Source organism: Peromyscus maniculatus, chromosome 23 (assembly GCF_049852395.1).
Source record: "Peromyscus maniculatus bairdii isolate BWxNUB_F1_BW_parent chromosome 23, HU_Pman_BW_mat_3.1, whole genome shotgun sequence".
Lineage (NCBI taxonomy): Eukaryota > Metazoa > Chordata > Mammalia > Rodentia > Cricetidae > Peromyscus > Peromyscus maniculatus.
In genome coordinates, this window is record NC_134874.1 from 58,247,669 (window position 1) to 58,273,805 (window position 26,137).

General features: G+C 42.1%; 1 protein-coding gene across 1 annotated transcript; it reads right to left on the reverse strand.

Moving 5' to 3' along the window:
- Positions 1–8,725: 8,725 nt before the first annotated feature.
- Positions 8,726–24,612, reverse strand: LOC121826314 (disks large homolog 5-like). Its single transcript, XM_076560677.1, has 7 exons — positions 24,427–24,612; positions 22,298–22,457; positions 20,622–20,753; positions 18,987–19,170; positions 15,135–15,250; positions 14,106–14,200; positions 8,726–13,938 (listed from the first exon to the last, which is right to left on the reverse strand). The coding sequence occupies exons 1-7, from the start codon at positions 24,557–24,559 to the stop codon at positions 13,769–13,771; spliced, it is 990 nt and encodes a 329-aa protein (XP_076416792.1). The 5' UTR covers positions 24,560–24,612; the 3' UTR covers positions 8,726–13,768.
- Between the last annotated feature and the right edge of the window lie 1,525 nt (positions 24,613–26,137).

Genomic DNA, 26,137 nt, shown 5'->3' on the forward strand with positions numbered 1-26,137 from the left:
TTAGGAAGTGATCTCCTATGCCAATGCGTTCAAGACTACTTCCTACTTTCTCTTAAGCAGGTTCAGAGTAGCTGGATTTATGTTGAGGTCCTTGATCCACTTGGAATTAAGTTTTGTGCACAGTGACAGATATGGATCTATTTGCAGCCTTCTACATGCTGATATCCAGTTATACCAGCACCATTTGTTGAAGATGCTTTCTTTTTTCCATTGTATACTTTTGGCTTCTTTGTCAAAAATTAAATGTTCATAGGTGTGCGGGTTAATGTCAGGGTCTTCAATTCGATTCCATTGGTCCACTTCTCGGTTTTTATGCCAATACCAAGCTGTTTTTATTACTGTAGCTCTATAGTAGAGCTTGAAGTCAGGGATCGTGATGCCTCCAGAGGTTGTTTTATTTTACAGGATTCTTTTGGCTATCCTGGGTTTTTTGTTTTTCTGTGCCTTTGAGTTGGTATTCTTCTCCTTCTTCTATCCCTATTATTTGTAGGTTTGGTCTTTTCATGGTGTCCCAAATTTTTTGTACATTTTGGTTCATGACTTTGTTGGCTTTATTGTTTTCTTTGACTGATGAATCTATTTCTTCTACTGTATCTTCAACGCCAGAGATCCTCTCTTCCATCTCTTGCATTCTGTTGGTTATACTTGTATCTGAATTTCCCGATCATTTACTCAGATTTTCTATTTCCAGCATTCCCTCTGTGTCTTCTTCATTTTTTCTATTTTCCATTTCAGGTCTTGGACTGTTTCCTTCATTTGTTTCATTGCTTTTTCATAATTCTCTTTCAGTACTTTATTATTTTCTTCCAGGATTTATTGTTTTCTTCCAGGACTTTATTGTTTTCTTCTAATTTGTTTGTTCTTTGCTCTAGTTGTTTATAGCGTTCTTCCGATTTTTTTTGTCTTTTCCTCTACACAAGTCTCTACCTTCTTCATGATGTTATTCATAAGGCTGTTTTCTTCTGCTTCTTGCAATTTTTGATGTTCAGGTCTAGATGTTGGAGGCGGGCTAAGTTCTGGTGATGCTGTATTCCTCTTCATTTTGTTGTATGTACTTCTGCCTTGACATCTGCCCATCTCCTTGTGGTTTATTCTTGGTCTTATCAACGCACTTGTTTCAGACAGAGTTCACAGATTCAGGAAGTCTCTCTCTCTTGTCCAGATGGGAGCACTCTTGTCCAAATGGGAACTCGTGGCAGGATGGAAGCTCTTATCAAAGTTGGCCATTTGTAATACTTATCAGTTCCCCTTTCTTTATCTGTCTGCCTCCCAGGGAAGACTGTGATTCCTATTCCCTCAAATTAATGAGTTTATTGAGGTTAATAAAGGAGTATAGGTATGGGATTACTTATAGGAATATGAATAACTCTAATGTGTGACATCACAAAGGCTCACATTAGAATGGGGGACTCATGAGGACTAGAACTCTGAATGTATCTGCATGACTTGTTTGCAGCTGAATGGGACAGAAGGTCTCCTTTCTTCAGTTCTCCTTAGTTATCACCCATTTAACCTTGGAAGTGGAAGGGCCTTGTAATTCCTGTATGTTTCAGCTTTCCCTGCCATGATTTAATTGCTGGATATTATGAACCTCTTATCTCTTTTCATACAACTTTTTAGACTTAAGGGAATAGTCCTGCCCAGGGAAGAGTTCACCAGTTGAATACTCAATATCAAAGGGTCATTTCTGAAAATATAAATGCTAACTATACAGAATGATTGGTTTACATTTAGGAAATATAACTATATGGATATATATTTTTTTCATACACATATATATGTATAAGCATGTAGCAACAATTAATGAAAATAGAGGTCATTAATTAGAAATAGAGCAAGGAAGAGTATTGGGAGGGTTTGAAGGATGAAAGAGAGGAGAAAGTAATCTCATAAACAATAGAAAACTATTTCATGTCATAAAAAGGAAAACTGTTACACAACACTTTACCCTTTCCTTAAAATGTTAGTTGTTTCTACAAGTTCACATTCTCCCATGGAGCTCTGCAAAGGCACTAAGGGCAAACACCAGTCCTGAAGTCCCTGGTGAATCAACCATTTTATGTTTGACCTCTTTTGTAAGCACAGCCCAGTGCTCCATCATGCCCAGTGAATTGGCTGTAAAGCACTGCTTCTCTCATATGTATTTTATCAGGAAAACCCTATCCTTCCTTCATCATCTTCCAGTCTGTGTGAGACCTCTGCCTGTGATAACCAAGCATCCCCAATGCTTCCTGTGAACCAGTCCATCAGGAATAATCGTTCTCAGATTTCATTAGATTACATAGCCTGTATTTCAAGGAGGTGGAAGTAAGTGCATGACCTACTTTCCCACTTCTATAGCACTCAGATTGATCTCATCTTTTCTCATAGCCTACAATCCCATGAGCCAAGCTTTGGCAGGATGTTTCACTGAACTTTTGAAATTCTTTTGTAATTCAAGCAGTTGAGAGACAGATTACTCCCTAAGACAGTCTCTTTTTGTAGGCCATTTTAAGGCTCTCAAATGCAAGTTCTAGCATGGATTTTCCTTTTCTCTGTATAAAAGGTTGAACTATGTGACAACTCCTATCACCTTTATTCCAAACAGAGAATTACATCCTAATTGTATACAAATGTACTGAATTTTGGACTAAGGAATTTTAATGAATACAGCAGTTTCATAAATGATCTTGATTTTTTTTATCTTCCATAAAACTTCTGACTTATGATTAACTCTGTTTCCTGGCTTTGTGTACATCTTTCCATTTCCATTTAGAAAACACTATGGATTTTACCTCTTGACAAAAATGTATTTAGTGAGAAAACTTTTTTATGAACTTCATGGCAGAGAACTAATAAACACTGAATATATCAACTCATTGAATTCATTATATCTGAATTACATTTGTCATAAAAAACAAACTAAGATGACGTGTTTGCAAGGTATTAAAGTATCAAGATTTAAATGTAGGTTTTTAGCTGGTTTTAAGCACAGTTGCATTTTTTAACACTTTTACACAAGATTTTTAGTGTCACAGTGTCAGAGATCTAAGGAATGTCACATATCAGCAGGTGCGGGGGAGGATATGGATTACAAAGATTTTGGGTGGGAAAATATGGAGAATAAAACCCACAGAGAAAATTTTTCATTGTTATAATGTAACTAGCATTTTTTAAGGCCCTGTAACAACTTAGGGAGGCAAAAATAATTATAATATTCTGGATGAATAAGGGAAGAGCAAGAAGAAGGAGAAATAGAAGAGGAAGAGTAGTAGTAGGAGAAGATGGATGGATGGATGGATGGATGGATGGATGGATGGATGGATGGATGTAGATAGATGGAAAGATGATTGAAGAATGGAGATAGCTGATGGATAGATAGATAGATAGATAGATAGATACATAGATACATAGATACATAGATAGATAGATATAAAAATAGAGTATATACAGTATTTCAGGCTATACAATACAGTGGTTATTGTGTCCACTGAAGGCAGAATGGACTCAGAACGTTTGTCCTTTTTCCCCATATCCGTCAGAGAACTAGTTACGGGTGAAGAACTCTGGATTTTTTCTTTCAGCATCTGAAGACCTTTGAATCTGGACAATTCTAGGACTTCTGGTTCCCAGAAATAGCCCTTAAATTTAGTTCTGTTCCAATTGTCCCTCAGTGGTCCCACTTTTACTTTAGGCTGATATATGAGGTGAGGTGGGACAAATACTGATCTTCCAGGGAGCCCTGGCATTCTAGATCCCCAAGAATCTTTCTAAATGAATGCTCCATGTTTTGTGTAGAACTCTAGAAAAGGAACAAGGAATCCTTGCTACAGCAGATGATACAGAACAGGCTGAGTTCTCGCATGGTGATATGTATTATTGTAATGGAGAGGCAAGAGCCTCTGGGTCAGGAATATGCAACAGGCTAGATAGTTTGAAGATAAAATTTAGACCACTTTTTTTTCAAAGCTGAGGACCAAGCCTAAGGCCTTGTGCTTGTTAGACAAGCACTCTACCACTGAGCTAAATCCCCATTGCCTGACTTTTAAGGACATACTTTAGAATAAAGTCAGAGGGAAATGGAGGACTTAAGACTACCAATGTCTGACATCATCAGATTTACCTAGAATGTGTTGGACTGATCATGTTTGTCTTAGGGGGATGTTATTTTTATAAAGACAACAGATTTGGTAGGAGGGTTGCTAGCATTTGAGCTCACCAGGACAAGGACACCCCACTCAATGATTAGTCTGGAATTCTTTAAGGAAGGAGGAGATGCAGCAATTTGATGAAGTGAAATGTGGAAGTGCCTGCAGTTGAGAAGTGAGGATGAGGTGGGTCACTCCAGAATATTAACCAAGAAAAGTCAGAATAAGAAAAATTAAATATGGGAGGAACTCTGACAATATGTGAGAAAAGTCTGTATTTGTTAATGCTTTGGTGATTGGCATCATCATGGAACTTTATAAACTAATACAATGGGATCCTTCCTTGAGAAATAATTTCCACAATTGACATAATATTTTATATTAAGTTCATCTCTCTGAAATCTTGTAAGAAAAGAGGAAAATTATGGACCATGTTTCTGTTAAAAAGAAGTAGAAAAGAATTATTGAAGCAGATTTTGGGTTAGTCTGAGCTTCTTGGTAGAAAGGGTTATTCCTATGTTACTTTTGAGACTTGTTTGTTCCTAAAAATATCAGCTGAAGTCAAGATTTGAAGTTTTATCAGACCAATACATCATGCAGTATAACACCATTCATATTATGCTATGTTCATATTCATTGGTTACTCAGATGAGAGCTTGGATCATGGTGAGTGGCACATCCTGGTTTGCATGTACTGAGGATGATAAGTGTAAATGGAATGTATGTGATCCACACAGTTGGTACTCAGGATGTCAAGTTATATCTGTACATGAAGTCTGTGAGTCTAAGATCTTCAATAAACATTCTTCTGTGTGTCTCTTTTGAGGCCTTGAATGGCTGTAAAACATCGAGTGAAATTGAGGTATGGGATCAGTGTGCCTCAAGGTTCCCTCTAACCACCAAATATGTTAATGATGTCCATTTGCTTTCATCTGTAAGGGAGCCATCAGCTCAATTGACAACAATTGAGGTGTTTCTGGTTCCCTTTTGGTTAGGGTGTTGGATGAAGAAGAGAATATTCTTCCCACACATCCTCAAAGTTCGGGGCTTCTGAGTTTAATTCTTGCTCAGTAGACTGCAGGTCTCCACTGATAGCAGTTTATGGTCAGGATGTTTCTTCTCTTGGATTGCCTGGACTCCTTTCACACAGGGCTTTGTCCTTGGCTACTTGATATCAGTGTTTGGCCTAGGAAGAGTTCTCTATTGTGGTTAGAGCAGGTTCCATTTAAATTGTCTCTTCAAACTGTGCTTCCTAGGGTCAACATTAAGTCTGACCACAAATCTCTCATTGGGTTGGCAGGAGCTCCTTTGGTTTTAGAGTTTGTGGTTTATCTTCATGAAGGTCTACTGTTGGCCTGTAACATTTCCACTTTTGGTTTTGACTGGCTTTTTCTATGAGTTTTGAATGAACTCTGAATTCTTCCAAGTCAATATTTGCCCCAGACCTGCTTCTTCATTTGGTCCTTGGAGAATGTCCCAGGTGATCCTCTCTCCCTGTTTTGGTTCATGCTTTTGTCAGGGTAAGTGTTAGCACTCTTGCATTCTCCTTTTCCTGCTTTGTCCCCCGGCCTCTTTAATTTGAGGGATTGGTCTGGGCCCACGTCCTTCCTTAGTTTGGCCCAGTCTTCTTCAGGGTCAGAGGTATGCTGAGGCCCACTTCTCATCTTGGTGAAGGCCCTGGCTTTAGTCCAGGTAAAGTTGGGGCATGGGTACTCTCCTTTTCTTTCTTTGAGGCAGGTCTTTTTCTTCTGAGGAATAGGGTAGAACTCATCTCCCTCTTGAATGGGGCCAGCCTTCTTCAGGGTCAAGGTTAGGTATGGGTGTTCTTTTCTTTTCTTTTTGTTTCATTTCATTTTGTTACTTTTCCTTCTTCTCCTTTGCCCTTGGCTCTTCCATTTAATGAACTGGCCCAGGGATACTTCTGTTTTTCCTCTGAGCCAGAGCTTATGCAGCTTCAGGTTTTAGTGAAGGCCTCTTTTAGGTCAGGTTTGGCCTTTCATTCCTAGGGTTGGTCACTGGCCTTTCTGGGTGAGGGAAGCCATTGCTAATGTAGGCGTTATTTCTGGTCTTCACCAGGTTCATCCTTAGGCCTTCGAATACTTCTGTCTTGACATCATGGTTTAATGGTTAATCCTGGTCTACTTTCACTTTAGGTGCTTAGCATGGGCCTTTTCAGGGGCCATGTTGGCCTGGGGTACTTTAAGGGTGTGCCTGTGTCCACGCAGTTTTTTTTTAGAGTTAAGCCTGGTTATATTGATATTCTGGGACTGTTGATACCTGTTTCTCTTCAGGGTTGAAGCAGGGGGTACTTTTGAGTGGAGGTTTGACTGGAGCGACTTTGTATTTGTAATCTGCCTTGGATTATGCTCAGCCTTTCTGAATAAAAATAACATGTGGATATTGATAGAAGATTGTATTTATTGTGCTTCTCTTACATCTCAAGTATATCTGAGGAACATTGTCTCTTTCCAAGGGAAATGGGCACAGACACCAACACACAGCACAGACTCCAGATGAAATAAACTACATATTACACAAATAGAAAGGTGAAGTAGGGAGGAGACAGTGGTGCTTGGGGAGTCCTTGCTGCTGCATTGGTGACTGTGGCCATGGTAAAGAGGCAACATGAGCTCATGTGGAAAATTGTTGCTTCTCAATAAAGATAACAAAATAGAGTCCCAAAAAGGTCCCTGCTGCCTTTCCTTCCGTGATCTGCTCCCATGAAGGGATATCACAGGGGGTTAATATAACTACAGAGGCTGGTCCTCCATTGATCTAGACATGAGGGTTGTACAGATCTTCATGAGGCCTCTTATGCAGTGTGGGCGTGGTGTCCTCTCCTGTATGTCATTCATGGCATGCACTATGAGGGCGTTCCTCTTGTCCTTGCTATGGAAACACTTCTGAAAATGTCATTTGTCTTCTACCTTGAAAACCCCTGGAAAAATGAACCATGCCTTCGTGATCCCTTTCAAGAAGGCTCCTTGTCATGTCCACTCACTGATGTGAGATCACGTCTTCCCACAAAGAATGTTTGCACTGCCTTACCAGAAATTGATTCCTGCTCATGTTATTATTGTTGTGAATCACAGCCCACTTTATTAGAGTGAGCTGCCAACATGTCAAGGGCACACATGTAACCATGACAATGATTCCTTGTGTAGTGTCACAGAGGCCAGGCCACACTCTGCTCAGGGAAGCACATAGGTGGTCAAGCTATGCAGATGTCTTTGGACTGGTAATTAGGGAAGGTGCCTGAAGGCTTCAGTTATCATCATTGCTTGGGGACAATTTCCCATCCAATCATCATTTCCTACTACAGAACTTCACTGCTGAAAAGAGAAAGGTCATTGGGGAAAGGTTAGACTCAGTCCATATGTACACGGTTCAAATATTGGTCTATCATTTCTGATGCTCAGTTTATCATCAAGAGTCTCTCATCATGAGGCTTGTATTGTGCCCTCTGCAGGACCTGCATCTTGGGGAAGAGAGCTGTTTGAAATTTGCCCTCCAGCTTGTCCCTTCACCATCATTAAACACACCTTGAAGTGGGATTGACCAGAAGGCAGAAAGCCATGAAGCTTCCCCTACCTCCTCTCATCATCGTAGTTGATGACTTCTGAGGCTGTCACTCACTGGATAGCAGTGTAACAGCAGTTTATCCTGTCCCATTTGGAAAGTGGAGTCCTGGGACAGGTGCTGACTCTGCCTCAGCTGTTGTCACCTTTTCTAACAAACACAAGTGGAGATTAGTGTAGAAAACAATGGACATATCCCACTCTGAGAATACTCCTTCCCAATCTCCCACTGTCCTTTGCCTTCATACCTTTCTCCTTCCCTGAAAGTTTATCCCTCAAGGCTGGTATCAGATTTCCAGCAATCATTCTAATTCAGGTCCTCATTGTTGGGTTTCCTTTTCATTCTTCTTTTCCATGGATGCTTTTTTCCTGCCCTAAAATGACATTTGAAGGACAGTGGGAAGGAGGCATCTTAGAGATCCGAGGAGTTAGTCAAGGTACCACAGTGTTCCATTCCTCTATCTTATTGTGGATGGAAACCTACACTTAAGAATTTTGGCATGCAAAAAGAAATAGAACAAAACTGAATTAACATCTTTTTCTACTGGTCCTCAACATATCAAATCTCAGTTATAAAATAAAAACTATGGGGAGATTCTTCCTGTGATTTCTAGATTAAGTGTAAGCATTGTGCTAACCTCAGAACCAAACAGGATTTAGGGAAGGGTGGCCTCAATTAAACCAGCTATCTAATCACAGAGCTTGAAATCCTTTTCCTCTTTGCAGCAGCAGAATCTGAAAGAGAAGTTATACAGTTGCCCAGCAGGGATGCCCCTTTGCTGTCTCAGCCTGGATGCCTGTGGCAACAGTTGCAGTAGGAACAGCCTACCTGGAAGTCTTCCTGTCAGCATCACTGGATCCTGGGAACCCACAATTTCCTGCTCTTCAACAAGTTCTGGATAGCCAGTAAGCATAGTTAGACTTAATTGATGGGGGTGATTTCCTATAAAATGTGCAGTGGAATAGGAAGGAGAGACTGAAAACTTATCTGTGCTTGGTGTCAAATGGTATCTGAGGGACTTAACATGTGACATAGATTGTAAATATCCATCTAAGAAAGATCCTGAAACATCGATACATTGTTAGTAACATGGTAGACAACATCAGTGCTCTAGAAGCATGCAAGTTCCATGCACAGAATAAAGCATGATCAAGCATGCCCCACCCCACAGTAATAGTGCTACTACCTCATTGTAAAGGATGAGGGCACCATCAGTGTTGTGCCACAATACACACATGCTTGTTTCCATACAATACACACAAATATGTGCCCACATTCATACATTTAAGAACATGTGTCTACAACTTTGTATGCACACACAGACAAACACACACACACACACACTCAGAATTATACTTTGAAATTCAATTAGATGTACAATAAAATGGCATAACAAGAAATTAAATATAAACAAACAACCTTTGTGTCATTGGTGTGCATGTGTATGGTATTCATGTTGTATCCAGAACTATGAGTATAGTTATGTGCATATTTTTGTAAGTATCTATATGATATACTTAACATGTACAACCATATCTAACTGCATGTACATGTGTATATAAATATAAAGATAAACTGAAATCCCAACTCCCAGACACCAGCAAAGGAGGCAGCAGAAATTTCTGAGTGGCTGGCTTGATGTGTCAGCTCTTTCCTGCCATCAACTCTGAGTGCCTGTTGTGTTTATTAACAGTATCATTCATTTGAAACAAAATTCTGCAAAAATTTTTCACAATGCCATTTAATATTAAAATATTCTCTAACTTTCAGAACCACAAGAAAACCCTCTAAGGCAGAAAGCCACGAGTTGATCATGAAAAGTACCAGGAAGGGCCAATGAGATGGGTAGCTGGGTGACTCCTCCTAATTTGTTCATTGACCTCCATATGAACAAAATGACAGAATAGCATGGCGTGTATTCTATGTTCATTCTCTCTCTATGGTATAGATGTATTTATTTTTTCATCACAAAATAGATATTTAGATGTTATTATTTTAAATACCAATCAGAAGATTTCTATACACTTATATGATATAATTAATATTTAAAATAACAAAAAAATCTCATGCAGCTCACAACTATGTGTAACTCCAGGACCAGAGGAGTTGACACTCTCACACAGGTATACATAAAGGGAAAACACCAATGTACAAAAAATAGTGAATAAACAATTAAATATTTCTAGGAGCTAGTGGGGTCAGGAGCCCCACAAGCATCCCACAGAACTAACTAACCTAAGCTCATAGTGATTCACAGAATGAACCACCAACCAGGGAGCATGCATGGGACTGTCCTAGGCCCTCTCCATATATTTTACAGTTGTATAACTTGTTCTTCTTGTAAACTCCTAACGGTGGGAACAGGGCTTGTCTCTAATGCCTGCTTTTTGGGACCCATTCCTCCTACTGAATTGCTTTGTCCAGCCTTAATGTAAGAAGTCATGCCTAGTCTCACCACAACTTGATATAACATGGCAGGCAGATATGCACAGGAGGCCTGCCCATTTCTGGAGAGAAAAAAAGAAGGAGGAATGGATGTGGAGCAGGAAGATTGGAGGGTAGGGGAGGGACTGAGAGGAGAGGACAGAGGGGAATTTTTGGTTAGGGTGTAAAAACAAAAATAAACACATAAATAAAACCAAATATATTCCAAAAGAGGGAGAATATTGATGGTTACCATATTTAAATTTGAGATACTAAAAGAATGTCTCTCCAGGGACATTGCCACTTATTCTAACTTTATAATGTGTTTACAGTTGTAAGGGATTGCTGGGGTTGTATTTCTGTATCCTGTGAATGTGTTGCTCTGAGTAATTGATAAATAAAATGCTGATTGGACAGTAGCCAAGCAGGAAGTATAGTATAGGCAGGATAAGCAGAGAGGAGAATGCTGGGAGTGGAAGGCTGAGTCAGGAGAAGCCACCGCCACCATGAGAAGTAAGATGTAAAGTACCTGTAAGGCACAAGCCACGTGACAACTTATAGATTAATAAAAATGGGTTGATTTAAGATATAAGAACTAGATAATAAGAAGCCTGCCACAGCCATACAGTTTTTAAGTCTCTGTGTGTTTACTTGGGTATGAGGAGCTGCAGGAGCTGGGTGGACACAGGAAAACTCCTACTACAAGGGATAATTAAATCATGTTAGACATAATTTTGAGCTGGTATAATACATAATGTCTTTGTGTTGTACTTGCAATAATTATATCATATTTAGGCAATATTAAGACATGGTTATTGTATTACATTTGGAAATTAATCATGACATAAAAAGATATAATTGTGTGTCAAGTTGACAAGGGTGCAGATGTGATATCTATTTTTGTTTGTCACATTTATTACATCTGGAATTAACTAAAACCCCAAAATGGAGGGGCACACCTGTGAGCTACTTTTGCTTAATTTGAAGAGAGAAGATCCACATGTAGTCCTGATCTTTGCATTAGGGAGATACGCTTTTAATCTGGATATTGACGAGGAAAGAAACACCTATAACTCAGATGTTTTGAGCCCCAAAATTCCGCCTGTAATCTCAGCCAGGCCTTGTGCTGGAAGCCCATATAACGAAATGGAGGAAGGGAGTTTTGCTCTTTACCTGCTTGCTCTCACCTTGCTAGCAAGTCCATGCCTTCACTGGTATTGGAGCCAACTTCCTTGGGATTGCATACTATACTGCTGATGGGCTGAGACATCAAGCATAGTGGACTGAGCAACTCCTGGATTCAAGGACTTTGCCATTATAGCCAGCCAATGTTCAATTAGCTGGACCACAGCATCTAAGTCACTCTAAAATATAGCCTTTTGTGTCTATAGAACTTCATTCTATTACCCTATAAAACCCTGACCAATGCACCAGACAGGTATAGAACTTTTAGAGTAGTTTGGGCCTGACACAGCCTTATCTCACTTATAAATTCCACATGGTCATATTCCTTTAACCTGCATTTTAGATGATGCTTTGATGCTGGCCTACTAGGCTTCTATAGCTTCTGGGCAAGAAAGTAAAATAACACAAATCTGAAATTTCTCAAATGGAAGACACATTAATCTAATTAAACAAGTCATTATATGAGGTGGAGAGATTCTAGCTTAAGTGAGGAATGAAAAACCAGATGACTTAGCTTCTGTGGGCCAAGACCTGGCAGAGCCCAACCAAATGAAGGCCAGAGGACACAATGTTCTTTTTACCCTTGATGTGACAGGTCCAGTCTGGAGATTCACGGGATAACATCCTTTAAACATGAACTCTCTTCTTCACTCTCAGTCTCAGGAGTCAGATCTATTCCAGAGGAGCTTCACAAGTGTCAATCAGTCATCTGGAAGAACTTTCTCAATATAATCTGAGATCTGCTGTGGTAAAAGAGCAGCATCAACCACCTCTCTCCTTTTCAGTGTGTACCGAATCACTCTGCACCAGAGACATGTGGCCCCTGATGCAGGCTCCATCCACTCCACATAGTCAATGAGGTTCCTCCCAACATTTCTTATCTGGACCATCAAGAGGGATTCCTCGTCCCACCTCCACCCCAGGATAGGCTTTTCAATTCTGCATTTCATCAGACAGTCTTAATACGTGTTGTCAATCAAGAAGAAATCTAGCAAATCTGTGCCAGTCTCACAGTGAGTGATACTGGAGCAGGATCTTGAACCTATGAGAGCCCTGCATGGATGTGTGGCAGCCTAAGACAGTTATCATGCCTGTCCCAACAAGTTTCAAGAAGCTTTTGGTTGGGAGTGATCCAGTCCACCTAGGACAGCACACATGGCTGGGAGGAAAGGTCAGTTGCAGGGACTGGAGAGATGGCTCATCCATGAAGAGCACTCATTGCTGTCTCAGAAGACCAACAGGACAGCTAACAAACCTCTTTAACCTAAATTCCAGGTGGAATCTGCCCTCACCTGGTCTCTGTGGGAATTGCATTACATGGTGGCCAAACACCCTTAAGTATAAAGAAAAGCACCACAAAATATCCCAACATGTCTTGCAGGATATTATCTCTTCTTCTCAGTTATCATTCATGTTATATTTCAGGAAAACTAGAGGCAGATTGCTTTTCATTTTCTGATTTCTTTTATACAATTTTAATGAATATTCTTATTTCCAGAGAGGCCTGGAGCAAATACTTGTTTTTCCCTTTAATTTGGTCTACATGATGATTTCGTGAACATGTGTGTACAGTGTACCACACTTTACTGGCAGCTAAGTATATGATGTCAAGGACACAATATGTCTAGTTTTTCTATTATGTAGTGGGTATCCATGGAGTAGGCTATTCCATCTGTATACAAGGTGCCATCCCCCTGTATAGCCCTGAGACCTTTGGCTGAAAAATCCTTGTGCAGCCCAAGATTCCTGGAACTGGCTGAGATACATCTAGGCCTGTGAGTTCAGGGTTTACAGCAGTTTGAAACCTCACCTGACTAAAGAAGAGTCTCAGAGTGAAGCTGAAATTGGATTTTATTCATAAAAATACATTCATTTTACTCAATGGGGTCTTTCAAAACAGCAGTCATTATATACAATGTATAGCCTTAGCAAACTATTAGAACCCAATAACAAAAACTAACAAAACCTTAAACTAAAATGAAGAAAACCAAAATCTAAACCATAAACATCCCAACATATAAACAAAAAAAATTAAGCAAATTTCAGGATCCTTTGGAATTTCATTATGGAAGAGCAAATGAGGTGAGGACCTAGCTTACTCTCTGCAGTGAATCTTCAGCAACACTAGCATATGACATGGCATCAGCTTCACCACTGCAGTAGAGAGAATCTTACACTTTGGGTGTGGTCTGTCTGGATGGCAGTGTGATGTTACCACAGTCTTCCTTTTCAGATTTCCATCACATACGAAATCAGCTTGTCAAAGCCCTTGATAGGAAGCTCACAGAAGAAATCTTGCTCACCCACATGTCTTCTTCCATGTTGTTTTGCCCCTCACTGGGGCCACGAGCTGATGGTTGTCAGGGTTCTTAGTAATTTGTGTTGTGTCCTCTGAATCTCAGACTATTTCTGATACAATCTTTTCTCTGGGAATACTGAACCAATGATGTGGATCAGATTGTGGCTGGACTGCCTGATGGTAGGTTGATATGTGCCTCACTAGTGAGTTCACAGCTGAAAAGAGGTGGCATTTTCTGAGGAGGCCGTGAACCTGGAGTGTAGAATGTCATGCCTTCAAGGTGTCTCTGGCTTCTTCCAGCCTTCTCAGTTTTCTGAAGAGGTGCTGTCATGGAAAATCGGTAAAGAAAATAGGATTCAGAAACAGTTTTGCTTGCCACTGTCAAGAACAATCAGGGCTTATTCATCCCTAGTAAACAAAAGTTAAGGAAGGAAACACACCCCATGAATACACTGGCTGCTGGGGATGGGACTCAATGGTGTCTTACTTGCCTGGAACATAGTGTTTCTGCACCAGCAGCTCCTTCTGCAGGAGGCTCTCTTCCTGCGCTGTGGTCTGCTCTAGTTCCTGCTGGAGGTTTTCAAACCTAGGGGAGGAAGGCAGCTGGGGCACAAGCCTGGTGGGGACCTGCCATGTCAGCTGTGAGCCCCCACCAACTCTACTCAGCTAGACAATCAAGCATTACCTTTCAGCTGAGTTCATTCCCTGCTTCCCCAAGGGAAAAGGGACAGAGAGCTACTGGACAGGATTTTTTTTCTCAGCTTTTAAAAACTGCTAGAAATTGATCTGGAAAATACACACTTTGCTGTATTAGAAAAAAAAACAGCGTATTTCTCCAACAGTCCAAAAACATCATTTTGGAGAAATATCAGTATGTCAAGGTCTGAGGCACAGTTCAGGAAAGATGAAGGTGAATGTGAACTTCCTGGAAAACTCTCTGTCTGCCCTCTAATGGAACCTACACAGCAGTGCAGAAAATGCTTTAGTTATTCCTACAGCTCAGAACCCTGCATGGGGTTAACTTGTCAGCTCCTACTCTGTTTATGACCAAGAGTAAATCTTCCCATGGGAAACTGATAAACACTGCAGAGAGCCTGCAGTCAGCAGGGGTGTGCTGTATGCAAATCTGCAAAGGGTGGACACTCCTCTCTAAATGTGATGTTCCTGATGGAAAAGATGCAGGAGGACACACTTTCCTTCATGATCAATGATCCTCCTTTCCAGGTTTCTGGCGGCCATGGGAATTTTTGTGGGGAGATATAATCTAAGAGATAAGATACTCAGAGCATACTAGAGGTCTCAGAAGGGAAGAAGGGGACACAGTCCCCATGAGACCACGGAGAGAGCATATTGTTTCCTGGTCATAATTCTTGTTGACTGAGCCAGCAATGACAGTCTGAGGGGTTCTTTCCCTGCCTGTGTCTGGCAGCTTTGCTAATTGACAAAACTCAAAGAGGACGGAGATCCAGGTACATTGGACTCACTTGGATCCACCTGCTTCTGGAAGCCTGGGCTCCTACCTCATCTGGGACACAGTGAAGTGATGCTGCAGCTTTATTGCCAAGTCCCTTTGCCGGGTGAACAGCTCCTTCTGCTTCATCAGGGACTGAAGATTTTCCTCAAGTCTTTGATGTTCCTGTTCATTAGAAGATTGTTTTTTAGGGGAGGGCATCCTCACCATGTACATAAACATGCACACATACACACACTCACATTCTATCTATCTATCTATCTATCTATCTATCTATCTATCTATCTATCTATCTATCTATCTATCTATCTCCAGCACACACATGTATATGGATGCACACATACAAGCACACTAAATTCCATCCATGCTTAGTTTCCCAGATGGCACTAATAAGAGTAAGAAGATATCGCCTGAGATACCAGGAAGAAGAAAGTTACCTTTCATTAACCTACATCCTCTCTACCCATATTCCAGCCTAGAGTCAGGAAACACAGGATGCTTTGAGCACAGGGATGTAGAGAATATTGTGTACTTTTACTCGGTTTTGATCATTTTTCAGTTTATTTTTAGTTCATATGTGCAGGTGTTCAGCCTGCCTGTATAACACATGCATGCCTGTTGATCTGGAAGAAGAACTCAGTGGTCAGATAAGTCAATGTGGTGCTTGCCTTGAAATCCTGTACACACACAGGTGAACACCAGGGTTCCTTGATCTGTAATCTAAGCTCTCCTAGCAAGTTCCCCAGTCTGTGCATTGAAGGCTTAGTTCCCCAGCACAGGACCCCTGGATGGCAGTGGACCAGCCCCTTGCTCTCACTCAGTGCTTCCCACTGCCTCCAAGGAGGGCAGCTTCCTCCTGAAGAAGCTCTCTGTACCACAGGTTGCCTCAATTTAGGCCCAAAGGAATGAGCTCAGAAAACTAGAAAATCACTACAATCAGTAGTCTATATTAACCTTTCCTTCAAATAAGATGATTGTGTCAGAGATTTCTTTGAGTAACAGAATGTTGACTAACTCACGGCCAAATAATTGCATATATTATTCCAAACTTAACAATATCCCATGGACCACATTGTATGTTTGTAGTCATCAATGATGGGCATCTGAGAAGTTTCTAGTTGGGCTGTTCTGATGAGTCCTGCTGAATCCCTGTTGTCCCCTATTCTCTCTGGACACCACTTTCCATTCTGGAATCAATGCTCTAACCGAAGACTGCAGTTCCAATTTCTGAGTAATTGCACATAGCTTCTCACAGGGCTGCACCATTTTACACTACCAGCAATGTCTGAGAATTCTCATTTCACCCAATTCTTCTTCAGGCTGATTTTATCTCAGGATGAAGAAGTTTGGAATAAAGCAGTTTCTAAGTGCTGCAGACACAACATGGAGTGGGTACTTGAGAGTATGATGAGCCTAAGCAGTGCCCTGAGACAGCCTCTCCTCACACCTCAGCATAGCTGTGGGTCTTCTGCTGGGCTGGGATGCAGCCACAAGCACCTCTGCAGTTCAGAATTTCTCTGAGAATAAAGTCCAGGCCAAGCACCTAGGACCAGGTTAGCTGAACCAAGTTAGGCAAAGGTGAAAGGAAAATGGTAGCAGGCGATGAGAAAAACAAAACAGGATGCAGGGAAGTCATCAGTGGTCAGCCTCCTTTCACCCAGAGCAGAGAGGGACACAAACCGACAGGCAGCCTTTGCTGCCTCTCAGTAGCCTCTTTCTCACTGTCATGGACTCCATTACTTTGTTTTTCTCCAGAGGATTTCTTTGCAGAAAAATGATTCTGCCTCTACAAATACCTGAAAAACATTTAGTTTGCATCAATTTTGTGGCCTTGCATGTGTAGTTAGCTGTGTGGACATGAAAAGTGATGAGCAGGTCCATCTGTCCTTTGACTTAGGCAAAGTGGTACTAACCAGATTAGGCACAGTACTTTCTCATTGAAATCCATCTCCATCATTCTTAAAGATGTTCCACTGTTCCGTGAGAGAGTGAACATACACTTAGAGGCTCAAACACACATTCTCATTTCCCAAACACACACTTAAAAACAACACAAACACACACCTTTCTTGAATCCAGAAAGGCAAGGAAGAAGACTAGAATGTTGCAGCACCTTTTCTAATCCAGGGAAGGTAGTGGGTCCTCCCTGCAGACTACAAGCCTCTTAGACCCAGCCATGCTCTTCTGTCCTGGCCTGAACTAATTTCCCTTCCCAGGGAAGTTCTTATCACCAGACTCACTGATCGTATAGAGAAGTAACAACCTCTGCACAACTGAGTTGGACCACAAAAAACGAAGTACTGGAGAAAAGGGTGAGGCATGAAGCCTTCCGATAGATACAAGTTGACCCATCATAGTCTCCTCACTAAACTTACCTAAACTCCTCCACAGAAGACATTGACAGCACCAGAGAATGAAAGTCACCCATTGTCATTACCCAACAACTTTTGACCAGATTACAGTGCACATTATATGAAAACAGCCCCAGGTCAGTCAGTAGAAGGCTACTTAGGTCATCCACAGCACTTTTCTAAATTGCAGCACTCCATCCAACTATCAGTTGGAATCTGTCCTAAGACACAGACACATACATGATAGAGTGAGCATCAAAATGTCAGGTTCCATGCTGTGAAGCCAGTAGACAAACCAGAGCTTTCCTGGGAAGTTACCTTTATGCTGTGAAAGAAAAGAAGTCTACTTTTTATTTTTAAAGTAGCTCCATTGTTTGATTTTTGTTATTACAAAAATGTATAAATTCCAAAGTAATAAAAATGTTTAAAAATTAAGAGAAACCAACTAATCCATTCTCTTTCTGACCAAAAGAACCATTTCGCAACGAGATGAGACAGAAAAACACAGGTTGCTCTACTGTGAGGAGACAGGAGATCCAAAGATCTGTGGCTATCCAGCTTAGCCAGAACAGAAATTTTGAGATTCAGTGAGAGACCCGGGCTGAAGGGAATAAGGGAGAAAGCAACAGAGGACACTCGATGTCATCATCAGACCTTCCAAAACACTCACAGATGTATGCGCCCTCAGACAGGCACACTCATACACAGACACACAACCTCAATCATCAGTGATCAGAACGCATTGAGGAGGACATCACACAAAATGAGGATGACATTACCAGTTGGATTAATTCTCCTCACACTAGCTGTTATAGGTGAGTCCCACAATTCTGCATAATTTTGGACTAAAAATGCCTGGGGAAGCATGCTGTGTTTCTGCAGGCTATGTTGATGCAGTTGGCTCAAATGTGCCACCCTGACCCCCGCCTCTCATAAGCCCTTGCCACATCCCTGGTCTTCTAGTGAGCTTCTGAATGTAAGATCCAAGATGGGAGAACTGGCCAATGCCACTCACAGCAAATAGTAGTGACAAACTGTTAATTTAGTTTCTTGAATTGTGAACCAAGAGCTTGGCCAGGTAAAGAGAACACCATGGCAGTCTGGGAACAAGAGGGTAAAATGCCACACGACACCCAAAAAGATGTCTATGAGCCAGAGTCATGTGGCTTTTTCAGGGGGCATTCCTCCTTCCATGGTGTTTCTGCCTCTGATCTCACATGACCCGTGCCAAGCAAATGAGACCCAGACCCTTGACCTGACTCACTCAGATCTCTGTGGCTCCATCATAGCATGGCTCCTCCCATACTTACAAACAGGTGAGTGGTATATAATAGACCCATCTCCCTCAATGAACTGTGGCTTCCAGCAGAGCAGTAGGGTTTGCTTGCTCTAAGAGGCTAACTCCCAGAAAGACTTGTGAATGATCACAGAAGTGAACTATTGGATGGGATGGGTCTGTTGGATAAGTGAGTAGATGGTTACATGGGTGTGTGCATATGTGTGTGTATGGTCAGACTGGTGGCCAGGTTGGCCCTGCTGCTTCAACCTACCTGCAGCTGCCTTGTCCAGAGGTCATACATCTTCCCATGGGCCTCCTCACAGAGCCTCTTTGCCTCCTCACAGGACTCTTGTAGTAAAATCTGCTCACCCTGCAGCTTTTTCTTGTCTTCTAGCAACATTCTCACTTTTTCTTTCAGCTGAGTCTGTTCACTCAGGTGCTGACTGTAGAGGGTGCTGAAATATCACCAAAAATGATGAGCTCCACCTCCATCTGCCATTCCTGCCTCCCAATATCATGATTCCTCCAAGGTCCCCTGTCCCCATCCCCAACAGCCCTGGGCTGGAGCCCTCATTATCCATGGCAGCATCACTCAGGTGCAGTCCAAAGCCAGAGAATAGCCAAATTCCAGAAAGATTTACACTACTTCTGAAGACCCTGACAGCAAAAGAGATCCATATACCTTTGAAGACTGGATCTCCTACCTCCTGCACATACACCCTGGTGCTTAACTGTTCATGGTATTGGGAAAACATGAGCAGGTAGAGGGAAACTATGCTCTGAGGGAGACAGAAGACCCATCTGGAATACATTCCATCTGTGTGTCCCATGGAGACCAGCTCTGTAACCTCATGCCAGAGCCACAGAAACCATGGTGCCAAGTATATTTTCTGTCTAGAGGTTCCAGAAGCTGACCAGGAAAAGTTGGAAGGGACTCTTCCACTCTTCACACTTAGGAGAACTCAGTCTAGGAGGCACAAATCCATGAGCTATAAGGCAGGCTGCTTGCTAAGAGGTAAACAGACTAGAACTTCAGCCCTCACTTTGGTTCAAAGGTAGAGAAGGGAAGAAGATGCTGTGGGATGTCTTTCTGTATGCTGTGAATATGTATTGCTCTCATTGGTGCTGTGGGATAGTCTGTATGTCAAATTACTCTGATTGGTCAATAAATAAAACACTGATTGGTCAGTGGCTAGGCAGGAAGAATAGGCGGGACTAACAGAGAGGAGAAGAGAAAGAACAGGAAGGCAAAAGGAGACACTGCAGGGCGCCACCATGACAAGCAGTACGTGAAGATGCCAATAAGCCACAAGCCATGTGGCAAGGTATAAATTTATGGAAATTGATTAATTTAAGCTATAAGAACAGTTAACAAGAAGCCTGCCATGGCCATACAGTTTGTAAGCAATATAAGTCTCTGTGTTTTCTTGGTTGTGTCTGAGCGGCTGTGGGACTAGCTGGTGACAAAGATTTTTCCTGACTGTGGGCAAGGCAGGAAAACTCTAGCTACACATTGGTTAATAAATAAGCTGCTTTGGCCTATGGCACAGCAGGAAGGAGCCAGTCAGGAAAATCCAGGAGAGACAGAGAAGAAAGGCAGAGGTGGAGGAAATGCCAGCTGCAACCCAAGGAGAAACATGCCAGCAGCCTGGCAATGCAGCTGCCATGTGGGAAAACACAGAATAATAGAATTGGGTTAATTTAAGATGAAAGAGCCAGCTAGTCTGAAATTTAAGCCATTGACACAGAGTAATGTGTTCCTCTGTGTGTTTATTTGGGTCATTTGGCTGCAGGAGGCAGGTGGGACAGATTCCTCCTGATAGCAGGTCAGGCAGGACTGGAGAAACTTCAGACAACAAGAAGCCATCCTTACCAAGTTCTGGAGTCCACCCAGACAGGCACTCACCGGGAGATATTGGTCTTCTCACTCAGCTCCGTACACTTGTACAAGGCCTCACTAATTTCCTTGGGTAATTTCTTCACATCTGCCATATCCATCTTAGGCTCTGTGTTCTGCATCTCATGATCAGAATTCAGCCTGTGGTAGGGCATAGCCCCAGGAGCAAAGAACCCTGTGAACACAGGCCTCAGGGACCCCATGAATTAAGGATGTATTTTGCACTACCTTAGCCCACTGGATGTCACACCCTGAATCCTTTGTACTGGGAACTCCTGATGTGCAATAGACTTCCTACCCTGCCCCTGGACCAGAAAAGGCTGGGTGTCAACAGTAAGGGAGACAGACCTACATGAGCTCCCTCAGTAGGCCTGGAGGAGTAGACTAGCTCTCTATGTAGGCCGACAGGCATGGGCCTACATGAAATATGTGATGACATTTCCACTGTTGTTAGAATAGAAATGGTTTGTCCTTTCAAGGATATCCAGAACTCATAGTAAGTATTGGTTTGAGTAGGCACTCCATGTGGATGGCTTTATAAAACTCCTAAGGGTATTCCAATGAGGCATCAGGGTAAGCACAAAGACTGAGAACAGTAATGCTGAAAGTGGAGCTCCCTGGTCTTAGCACTTATATCACCTGAAATCTTTGAAACAGGCAAATCCTCAGGCCTACTATCAATCTCCAACTCACACGATCTGAAGGGACACACACACACACACACACACACATTGTAAGGGAGACTCTCAGAGACAGTACAGAACACACTGAGACACCAAATCGTCAGCCCAAAGAGATGCATTCCCCCCGCAGGGTAAGCATGGCATTGGGAGCCTGACTCTGGATCAGGCAAAGGCAGACAACACACAGCAGGCTTTTTTCCAACAGTGGGATTTGAAATAGAAAGTTTGAGTCTGAGCTAGGGTGAGTTGCTTAGATCTGATTGGACAGGTTGGCAAGTGTAGGCAGGTAATGAATTTTGATTGTTGGGACTTTGGTGTTTAGTTTCAAGAATGAGTCAGTGTCCACAAAAGGGAATGAACTTTGGGAACTAAATTTAGGAATGTAATCTAATGGTTTATCAAGGGAGAGGGAAATGAAAAGGGCAAAACCTGCCACTGCCATGTTTGCGATGTTTGGGCCCCTTAGAGGGCAATTCACATGCGCACAATTCCACACACAGTTAGGATGTCAAGAAATGTAGGTAGGTGGAATTGTCTCACATTATAAGGAACAAGATCAGAGAGGAGCAGGGATGGACACCAGGCCTTTCAGTCACACATAGAAGGAACAAGTAGAACCACCAGGCCCTTCAAGCTGCTCCCAAAGCAACAAGCAAAAATATCTTGTCAAATACAGAGACTCGGGTTAAACTCAGAGAACCCAACATCTCCTACAAGCCAACACTGTCAAGGTCTCTTGAAATGCATGTTGTGATCTTACACCCTACTGCCCCTCTCTGTTGATTGTGATTCAGGCCACAAGCTCTGGTTTTCATAAGGAGGAAGCAGAAGAGCCTGTGTCCCATCTCACTCCTACAGGCTTCAGTTCTGCCTCTCAGATGCATTCAGGAAAATTTGTTTGTGCAGGTCACCCTGCAGGTGCAGCTTCCAGTGACCTAAGGACTGCTGAAATTGACACAGTAGTGTCAAGACATTCACCAGAGAACAGGGCATGATGAATACCTGTTGTTCAACTCATTGTTGTAATGGGCCAGGTATTCACGCAGTTCATTCCTGTCATTGGTCATCATCTGTAGCTGAAGTTTCAGTTTATCCACCTGGTTCAGCTGCTGCTCCTGCTCAGTGAGGAAGAAGGGTGTGGATGATGCCTTCCTAGCAGTCCCTGTAGGTACACAAACACATGTGAATTTGTACAGATAAATGGCATAAACCAAGAAGATCATGTGGAGTCCCAAGAGGAGGCCTGAGGAAGATGAAAGGCATGGAACCCAGTGAAGCCCTTAAAGTTCAGAACAGCTCTCCATAAGCTGGGCCTCATAAGCCATGTGTCTGTCTCCAATCACTATGGCTAGATATATGCCTCAGGCCTTACTGAAGCCCCCCTGGCCCTGATAGACTTAAGCAAGGCCCGCCATGTTGTTTTGAAATTGTTATCTCATACCTGATGTGATGCAAAAAAGTCCAGGAGTCCCTGGTGCTTTTCACCTCCCAGCCCTGATAACCTGTGTCCACGACTAAAACGATCTGAATGTTTCAGACCTGGGTACATGGATGGAAAGTTTCCCTCCTTCATATTTACATCAGATATAAAGTGCAACAAGATCCTATTCTGATCCTGCATTAGTGGTTCTGTGCCTCCTGTTGCAGTCTTTGCCACTCAGAATCAACTGAAGGAGTTTCCTGCACAGCAGCTGCAGCCTTGACCAATCCTGGCCCTCTGCCAACTAACCATCAGGAATCCTCCACCTTGGATCTGCTCTTTAGGAACCCAGATAAGTAGCATAGGCCCATTGCTTCATGATCACAGCTACCGGACCCCATTACTAGAAGGTCGAGTTCTAGCCTGACCTCCTTCTTAGGAAACTAGGGCTTTCTCTGCCAATCAGTGTGATCAGTCATATCAACATGTCAATTGGTGAACTCTATAAGCACTTAGTGAATGCCTCAATGGCAGCTGGCATTTCCACAACACTGGTGTTTTCACAGGAAATGCCACAGGCTCTCCAGGGTACAATAGAATTTCCAGAGAATGGACTGTTAGGGCCACTGCCAATGGTCATTACCTATCTCATAACAAGCTCTTACATAATTCACAAAAGCCAAGCTGCCCTTTCCAGGAGCCTTTCCTGAGACACAAGGGAAGGCCTTCAGCACCTCCTCCTTCCAATCCCGTGATCTCTCTGACACATTAGAATCTATTTCATTCTAATTCAATAGTTCATCATGTGTGGAGAGCAAGACTCACTTTCCACACACCACCCAGGAATGGCTGTTCATCCTGATGATCGCCAGCTAATAAGATGAGAAATTAAGGATGATAAGAAATTAGCTAAGGACAATGGGGAAGGAAGATCAGTTCCATGAAGTGTACAAGCACATTAGAGAAGATCCACTGGGCAGTTACCATGTATGGGAATGGTGAAGGATTATGTGGGTCCTGTCAGAACAATGATGAGTCACATAGGAAATGATGCAACTTTTGCCAAAACCTCCAGCAGAATACATTCCAACCATCATCATGTTAGCAGAGGTGTTATCAGCCATTGAAAGGTATGACTGAAACTACCTAAGGACTGGGCATCCCCAGGTGAGCTTTCAGTCACCAAGAAAAAATACTTACAGGAAGAGTCATGTCCCAGTCCTGTACTCAAGGTAGATGAAAGAGGACTGGCTAGTGAGTGGGCAGGAACTCAGAAACCTTAGGGGTCACTGACATGCAGCAATATTTGGTGGCTCCTGCCCTGCCAGTGGTTGTTATTTAAAATGTGAGACTCTCTAGCTCTGGCCAGGGGACTTTACTCTCCCTGTTATTAGTGACACACACCAAAAGAAATCCAGTGCTGGTGAAGTTCAGGGCTGGAACTGAAACCTCTTTAGTCCCTCTGTCCTTCCTTCCCACTCAGAGTGAAAGCAGAGGGCCCTAAACAGAGCAGCTTCAAACTTGACCATCCCTGGCTCTCTACAAACTAACCATGCAAATTCCTCAATTCTGGGTCTGCTCTTGAAGAACTCAGAGGACCAGGATAGGCCCATTGCTTCTCAGAAACTCTCCCCTCCTAAGCACCCCTCCTGGAAGGATCATCTGAAGCTTTCCTCCTTCAGGAGCTCCTCACCCCTTAACCAGGACTCACTGCGCTTTCTCCAGAACCATTTCTTTCTTGATGTATAACATGGAGACTGAAGGCCATCTTCCTTCTGCCTCCCTCTGATCTCCCTGTGCTCGCCATCCTGTCTCCCAAGAATCCTGTTCAGTCTAGTCAGCATGTCTGTAGGTGAAACACGAGACACTGCACAAATGCCCCAATGACAGTTGGTGTTGCCACAACACTGGTGACATCACATGGAATGCCAGGGCTCTCCAGGAGACAGTAGAATGTCCATGTGCTGATGTCACATGGTCTAGCTGTTACATCCCTGCTACCTACCTCACCCAAAAGTGACTGGAAACCAAGCTGCCATTTCCCTGAGCCTCCGTGGTCACAATGGAAGCCTTTAGGTAGATCCTCCTTTTAAAGTCAGAAAGCTAGCTTTCTGCTTCATTATAAACTTTATCTTAGTGGGCCGGGCGGTAGTGGCACATGCCTTTAATCCCAGCACTCGGGAGGCAGAGGCAGGCAGATCTCTGTGAGTTTGAGGCCAGCCTTGACTACCAAGTGAGTTCCAGGAAAAGGCCCAAAGCTACATAGAGAAACCCTGTCTCAAAAAATAAAAAAAAAGAAACTTTATCGAAATGAAGTTGCATTTCATATATTTCCTTTTTTCCCTAAATACTCTGTTTATATTCTCGTACCTTAAACCATTTTATCTTAGACGCCATATAAACTTTATTTGTATTCAAATCTTATTTAGCTTTAATGTTCCATATTTTTATATCTTAAGCTACTTCCCCAGGTCGAATACAGAATGTATTCAATCTTTCATTACATACTTAACCCTTTAAATTTTTATAAGCATATTACATCTTAAAATACCCCTTTTTCTATTTGATTCATTGAGTTTTCCTCTGCTTGAAATTTGATCCATTTTTTTCTTATCTTAACCAAAAATAATTTTAACCAATTCTCTTAAATGATGGCTAGTATTTGTAACCATGCACAGAATGAAGCATGATCAAGCATGCCCCACCTCACTGTAATAGTGCAAATAGCCCATCGTAAAAGATGAGGGCACCATCATGTTGTTCCACAATGCACATATGCTTGTTTCCATACAACACACACAAATATGTGCCCACATTCATACATTTAAGATCATGTGTTTATCTACACAATTGCATGTGCACACACACACACACACACACACACACACACACAAATATACTTTGAAATTGAATTAAATGTACAATAAATTGGCATAACAAAAAATCAAAAAGAAACAAACTTTGTTGTATTGGCATGCATGTGTATGGTATGCATAGCTATGAGTATAGTTATGTTCATGATTTATAAGTATCTATATGGTATACATACTGTGTAGAACCATATCTAACTGCATATACATGTGTATATAAATATAAAGATAAACTGAGATCCCAACTCCCAGACACCAGCCAAGGAGGCAGCAGAAATTTCCAAGTTCGCGGATTGCTGTGTTGGCTCTTTGCTGCCTCAAATCTGAGTGCCTGTTATATATATATTTTTTTTTTGGAAAGGCATCATTTTTTAATTCACAACTAAGGCACTGTATTTGCCTTATTAGAAAATATGTAACATGTGACTTTCAAAAAGCAGAAAGATGAGAAATAAACTTTGCTATCAGTATCTAGAAATGAATATTAAAACTTCTTTCGATTCTTTTTTCTATACCTGCATATCATTTCAGTAGTTTAATATTAATCCTATA